Source organism: Cynoglossus semilaevis, chromosome 3 (genome assembly GCF_000523025.1).
Source record: "Cynoglossus semilaevis isolate Cse_v1.0 chromosome 3, Cse_v1.0, whole genome shotgun sequence".
NCBI lineage: Eukaryota > Metazoa > Chordata > Actinopteri > Pleuronectiformes > Cynoglossidae > Cynoglossus > Cynoglossus semilaevis.
In genome coordinates this window covers 7,407,248-7,414,555 of record NC_024309.1, presented here as the reverse complement: position 1 = coordinate 7,414,555, position 7,308 = coordinate 7,407,248, and the positions used below count along the sequence as shown (strand labels likewise).

General features: G+C 40.1%; 2 protein-coding genes across 3 annotated transcripts in view; one reads left to right on the top strand and one right to left on the bottom strand.

Annotated features, from left to right (window-relative positions):
* Window positions 1-5,052, bottom strand: part of rnpc3 (RNA-binding region (RNP1, RRM) containing 3) — an 11,709-nt gene extending 6,657 nt beyond the window's left edge. Inside the window, 10 exon segments of the mRNA XM_008307722.3 lie at window positions 433-581; window positions 983-1,108; window positions 1,687-1,829; window positions 2,341-2,409; window positions 3,093-3,193; window positions 3,520-3,620; window positions 3,726-3,835; window positions 3,951-3,998; window positions 4,081-4,231; window positions 4,946-5,052. Of these exon segments, the coding sequence (XP_008305944.1) occupies window positions 433-581; window positions 983-1,108; window positions 1,687-1,829; window positions 2,341-2,409; window positions 3,093-3,193; window positions 3,520-3,620; window positions 3,726-3,835; window positions 3,951-3,998; window positions 4,081-4,231; window positions 4,946-4,950 (1,003 nt within the window). The 5' untranslated portion in view covers window positions 4,951-5,052.
* The window catches only part of mkxa (mohawk homeobox a), a 1,121,182-nt gene that overhangs the window by 610,497 nt on the left and 503,377 nt on the right, over window positions 1-7,308 (top strand). The window lies entirely within an intron of this gene.

The following is a 7,308-nucleotide window of genomic DNA, read 5'->3' as shown; positions in this document are numbered from 1 at the left end:
ATATATATATATATGTATGTATAAAGTATGATGTTAAAGCTAATCTAAATAAGAAGTTTTGGTGCTTTAGAATTGTGACTACGAGTGAGCGTGAAGTCCCATTTTAACAACACTTTCATGATGCGCACGCTGACCTTGTTGATGACTGACGACATGGTATTAGACAACGATTGAATGAAATATGCAAAAAAAAAAAAAAAAAAAAAAACAAGCCATTTGAAATAAAGTGTTTTTGAAAGAGCGTGTTTTTCATATGTGACAATTGAACAGACAGCCTCACTCACAGAGTGAGCCCCCAATGGGAATCAGTGTCACCGTTATCAAAAATTTTGGATTCGCAGGTGATCGTGTTGTTTTCCACACATCATAACAAACCCAGATCTAAAAATAAAAAAAAAAAAAAATCACCATTCAGATGTAAGAAGAACTTACCCTGCACCCCATCTGCTGATTCCTCTTGACCCGGTCCACTTCTCTCCACCGTAGACGTTGCCTCTGGAACAGAAATGTGGAATTCAATTTTCTTCGGTCCAGCAGGGTGGGGCTGCTCGAACACATCACAGGGCTGCAGCACAGGAGCGCTGGGAACAGAAGAGACAATCAGCAGCTTTAAAATGCATCCACAATAAAAAAAAAACCTGACTCCTGAGCGGCTTAAGGGTTTGGATATTATGCTCTGGTCAGCCGCGGATATTTCCCAGTTCACAACGCGAGACAGCCGCGGATATTTCCCAGTTCACAACACGAGAGAGAGACACAGAGGTGTGTGTATTTATAGTCCGGAAACCGAGTTTGTGTTCCATCATTAGCCGAGTGCATGTGAGGTGGAGAAACGCCGGGTCTCACAGCCACTCAAGGCTGTCTTCATGAAGACAGACTTACTGTCTGGAGGTTTGTGTTGCTTTTTTAGTCGTCTCTGAATACCGTCTGGGGCGCAAGCTTTGCATGAGGACTCTGACATGCGCAAGTGCTTTCGTCGTACCTCTGAGAGTCTGACTTGGGAGCAAAGAGAAGATCCTTGATCTTGGGCTTCTTTCTCTTTGAAACTGTCTTCGGTCTCATGGGTCTTTTGCATGCTTGGTTGACCAGGCCCATCAGACGAGCAATCCTGAAATAAAGTAAGCATAAAGAATACAGGAAAATATTCACCTTGGGACGTGAAAAGAGAGACAAAATATATAGACATTTTCCTCTGAGTCACATTCGCTCCTGGCCTTATAAGAACTTGTGAATGATACATTAACCCACCGGCTTGAACGGCAGACGCTGGATTAAAGGTGCACATTTCAGAAACAGTTCTGTTGACTCAATTGAATGAGAATAATGTAGTACATTTTAAAAAATATTAAATAAATCCTAATTTTATTTTGTTTTATTTATTTATTTTTTATACTTTTATTTTTATACTTTAAAATTTATCAGTAATTTTATTTGACATTTCAGGAGACCCCATGTGGAATCGCGACCCCGAGGTTGAAAACAATTAATTAACTTGTCAATATTTTGTCATTAATAAAAAAATTGGTTTTAGTTTGGGGTCTGATAGCGAAAATAAGAAATAGTATGTAAAGGTTTGGGGTCTGATAGCGAAAATAAGAAGAAATAGTATGTAAACCAGTGGGACCAAATGTGTTTGAACACAACAAATAAAAGCATGGGGCTGTGCTGCTGTAACGTCCAGCCTACCTCTCCTTGTCTTCGTCGTCTTCGCTCTCGTACTCGGACTCTTTCTCGCTCGAGAGCTCCATCTCCTCCTCCGGTAAAGGAGGGTAGTCAGGAGGGAAGGGAGGTGGCATAGGGATCGGTGGTGCGGGAGGTAGGAGGTGAAACTGCGGCAGACGACACATGATGGATTAGCTTACAAATTGCGCAGCGCTCAGATGACTTCATGTGCATCTTCGCCCGACGTCCCCAAAGAGGGAGTGCGAGCGAAAATAAGGATTCATTTGTGATCACGGTGGGAGTGGTTGACGTGAGAGTTCAATTAAAAACACACAATGTTGTGAGATTGATTCAAAGTGAGCGCTTTAGTTTTTAAAGTGCATGGTTTACATCAGCGATTGATTTGATAATTGTAAAGACAAAAGTTCACTTAAAGAATTTCTACCCAATTAAAAATTTAAACCTTTCTCAAAAAAGTTTTCCTAACTGACATTATGATTAGTTTCGAAACCATTTATGGATTTATACGCAGCAACGTCTGAGACATTACCTTTTTATACCATGGGAAATATATCAAGAGTTAGATGAGAATTTTAATCTTTAATTTTGTTTGAGTCAAGAAAAATTATGTCGGCAACTGCACTGTTTCAATCTTTGACAATGTGCTGAGAGACTCACCATCGGGGGTCTGGCAGTGACTGGACCAAACGGACACGGTAAATTCATCTTATTCATCAGATGAAGTACCTGTACAATTGGTAATAAGAGTGTGAGTAAGGTGTCGTACAGTGACATTGCCTCAGTCTCGTACCAGGATTCTGACGGGTCCTGATAACATCAATCAACCGCAGTTGTCACAAAAAAAGAAAAAAAAAGCCGTCAACCCAGTCTGCTGCTGTGGAACAAATTGCACTGCTCCTGCATTTTCATTTAAAATATAAAGATCAATATGTAATTGATGCTAAAGCGAGATCCCTGGGGTGACAGGGAACTTCTTTGTGACGCAATAGCACCACCAAGAGGTGAAGGTGGGAAGTACTGTAGTTGAAAAACAAAAAAAAAAAGAACATGAAAGAGGACTCTAGAGAAAATGTTAAACTCATAACTCATGCCTTCTAGTTATGGGTTAATAAAACGGTGCTTCTCTAAATTTAATTTTAAAAGGAAAATGTTTGCCATTTGATCTTTGAAAGGTTGGATGTGGTTCAAATATCATTAAAAACACTTAGTCCCCAGCAGTATTTCAATTTTACACTGAAGGTCACGCAGCACCGTATTTTTTTTTTTACGTACAAATCTATATATAAAACTACGGCAAGTGATGATACACGAATACAAAGACATATAAAGAAAAATAAAACATCTGCATATCAATGGTGTGCAGCACTGGATGGGAATTTTACGACGTGAGAGAAACAGGAGTGACTCACCTGGACATAAAACTTTGGCACACTCATGAGAGCGTGTGTTATGTTTGCCAGAATGCTGTTAGAAGGAGGTGGGTATAAATATTTCAATGTGGGATTGGAGACTGAAATTTCAACCTGTGGCAGAGACAGAGAGAGAGAGAGACAAAAGACAGAATGACTTTATAATAAATAAATAAATAAATAAATAAAACTGTACACAACCCACGTCACATCACATGTTAAAACTTGAACAATACATCTACATCTGAGCAAAGTATTTTTCTAACAAATACGTTCTACAAATACGTACATGGAAACGTCATAGGTCGAGGACGTCATAAGCCGAGGCCCGTGTTCAAAACTATACTGAATCCTTATTATGTCTTTGTGTGGTGCTGTGAGTAGATTCTTGGTCTAAAATTGAGAAGCAAAGATTGATAAATAAAACTGTCGTTTTACCCAAGACTTGGCGCGACGCCGGTCTCTATGACAGGAGTGTTTGATTGAGGTGTCTCCTGTTTCCTCTTCACTTCTTTACTACTTTTTCCACTGTAAAAAAAGAAAATAAAAAACAAAGATGTGAATTAATGTGTGTTGGTGATAGAGCAGTGCCCTATCAATGACAACTTTCCATCTTAAAAGCAAACAACTTACCTGTCTGACACCGGTGGATCTTTCAATACTGTCAAATTATCCTGACCTTTTGCAAACTCGACAACGAGTGTGTGACCAAGGATCTCTAACTGGTGGAGTCTGGTTAGAGCCTAAAAAGGAGTCGGGAGTTTTAACAGCAAATCAAATGCATTAGCAGATCTCTGTATGTATACATGTCCACTGTGTAAAACAGATTTTATTTAAAGAAAATTGTAACGCACTCACATTCGATGCAGACTTCTCACTTTTAAATGTTGCCAAGGCTTTATGTTTCTGTGAAAAGTACAATATATACAGAATACATATTAGCAGCTCAGTCCAGATCACTGAAAGTTGTCATTGCACTAAAACATACCATAGAACCCCTGTGGACTCTGACTGATTCTGCTCCAAAGTACTTCAGCAGGTCAACCTTCTCATCCTGGCTGAGATCCTCCGGTAAGTGGCGGACAAGCAGCGTTTTAGTCTTTTGTGCTTTGACCACATTTTCACTCTCGTCTTGGTCCCTGTAGGAACGAAAACACAGTGTTAAGAGTAGAGGTCTGTACTTGTCAGTGAAAACACTTTTTTTTTTTTTAAATATGTATGAAAAACAATATCAAAACATGACTCTTAGGTTTGACAAAAGCGTTAAATAAGTTAAAATAAATTAAAAGCTCTAATTAACAATACTTTACTGTAGTAGTAACAACAGTTGTTTCTAAGCTCTAATTAACAATACTTTACTGTAACAACAATTGTTTCAACTGCAATACCCAGACATATTCCCCCAGTTGTTACAAAAATGATTGTGGATACTTACAAGACGAGAAATGTATATTTTAAAAATATATTTTTAAAATATAAACACACAACAACCTTAACATTTGAGTGTTAAAAACGTGACAACAGTTATATTCCCGTTGTTTAATTGTATCCTGTCTACATAGACTAAAATAACAGGGTCTTATCCGTGTTTTTAAGATATAAATGCCGAATAGAAGACTATACAAATGAACATTTATTCCTCGAGCAAACAAACCTTCGTTTTTCAATGAAGAATGGTCGCACACTTTAGCAGGTTAGCTTTAACTTTAGCAAAGCGCTAATTCAAACACACCGTTCCTGTCTTCGTTCAACGCCGTCAGCTTTAAATTAACCTTAAGCTGTTACTTTTAAAATACATCGAAGACAAGGAGTCAAATTAATTACACAACGAACACATTTACTTGCGAACTTACCCCATGTGGAAACAGTCAACAAACGAACACCAACAATATTCGGTCTTCTTCTGCTGGGTTTGCAAGTGATTTAAAAACGAACCTACAGGTACATTACTGCCATCTAGTGAAAGGGGGGTCCAGAACTAAACTGATACTAACGTAGAAAGGGATGAAAAGAAATAGAAAAAGTGAATATCTACATATTAAACGCAACAATTTAAACAACATAAAGGATTAAAATTAAATTCAGTCTTTTTTTATTCATTTATTTTTGGTAGTTTTTTTATTTAAATGTCCTTTCTTGTGTTGCGAGATTACCTTTTAAATCTACACAAAACACTTTCAGTAAACAGTTTTAGTGTGATATCAATGTTTACAAAAGCAACCATAAAGAAATGATAACTCGCCAGAGACGTGCAGTATTATGGGCATTTTAGGTTCATACACACCTGGGTAGATCCTGTTAGTCACCAGCAGGCGGCAGCATCATCATAGAAAATATCTGCCGCAACAGCAGCGACATCTTGAATATTTTATGAGGTCACAAAACCATATTAAACTAAAATTTAAGTTAATAAAAGTTGCAATGTGGTAATATTACGTGTTAGGTTGTATATCCCATCACGGAACCTATTTTTTTTAAAGTATGAGTTTATTTAAGAGATTACACAAAACAATTTATTTGTATAAGGAAAGATAATCTTTGAGGACAGGTGAGATTTAAACAAGTTTGTTTTTAACTACTTCCCTCCCCGTGCCCCTAAAGTATGCCTTTAACTTCCCATCCCTAGCCCTCAGAAATCCCCCTATATTTCTCAAGATGCTTCCAAATTCCTGGCCAAATGAATCCTTTCCTTTGAGGAGCAGTGCAAGGGCATTCCTCCTCAGGGGTACACAATGCCCCCTTTCACAGTGGCCTGGCTCTGAAATTTCACAGGTGATGGGAGGAACGCTGGACACCCGATCCTTCACCCTCACTCTGTAAACGATCAGACTGGAGCAGAGGTAAATGGAGAGAGAGAGAGAGCGAGAGATGCTCAGTGGGAGAAAGATGAAGGATGCAATGAGCAGGGTGTGAACGGAGGAGTGGCTCCATTCCTGTCAGAGAGAAATGTGAAAGGTTTAGGGCTGCTAACAGCTGATATGAGGTGTAAAATATTCAAATTTGGAATTCTCGGTTATCCTTTTAATCAGATCATCGTAAAAATACTGATCAGAATTAGAATTAACATTTCATCTGTTCCAGCTTGAAAATGTACACAAAGTCAGAGCAAATATTGCGTCGTCCCTACTGACATAACTGAGACTTCAAGAATTATCAATTAAATATATAAACCTGTATGTGACTATAAAACATAAAATTGAAAAGGACGGTGATCATCAACTGGCGGCTCGCGGGTCCAATCCGGTGTCCCAATCCATCCAAAACGGCCATCGACTCGTGTCATGTTTTAAACCGGTGATGACCCAAATGCAGGCTCAGACGACGTTAAGTGAAAAACAAGGATTTATTATTACAAACGATCTGACGACCAGTGGGAGAAAGGCCAGGGTTTTTATGCCGTCAGAGTGATGGGTTGATTGAAGGCAGGTGCTGAGGAACGGCAGGTGTGCTGATTAACCAGGCAGAGTCAGGGAAATGTGCCACGCCCACTACACAGACAGAGACAAGTGCACAACACAAGAATGGGGGAAAACGCGGGGAAACACAGGGAATGACAGTCATCGTGACAGTACCTCCCCCTCAACGGCCACCACCAGGAGGCCTACCAGGCTTGTCAGGATGCTTTCGATAGGAATCCCAGATTAGAGAGGGATCTAAAATAAGTTGACGAGAGTTCCAGCTCCTCTCCTCTGGGACATATCCCTCCCAGTCAACCAAGTACTGGAAGCCCCGGCCACTGCGCCGCACATCCAGCAGCTGCCGGACTGTAAAGGCAGGATGGTTGGTTGGGGAATGGCTGGAGGGCATAATGGACTGACAGAAACAGGTTTCAGCAGGGACACATGGAAAGTGGGGTGAATTCTCAAAGACAGTGGTAGCTTGAGCTTTACCACAGAGGGATTAATGATACTGACAATCTCATAGGGGCCAATGTAACGAGGGGAAAGCTTCCTAGAATCCATCTTTAAAGGAATGTCCTTAGCACAGAGCCAAACTTTCTGACCTGGTTGGTATTTGGGGGCTGGTGTCCGAAGGTGGTCTGCGTAATGACGATTGCAATCAACAGAACAACGTAGCGCAGAGTGGGCATCCTTCCAGAGCCTACGACATCAGCGAAGATGGGCCTGGACTGAGGGAACAGCAATCTCAGCCTCCTGGGCAGGAAACAGTGCTGCTAAGTAACACAGAGAGCATTCAAATGAGTCATACCTGTGGC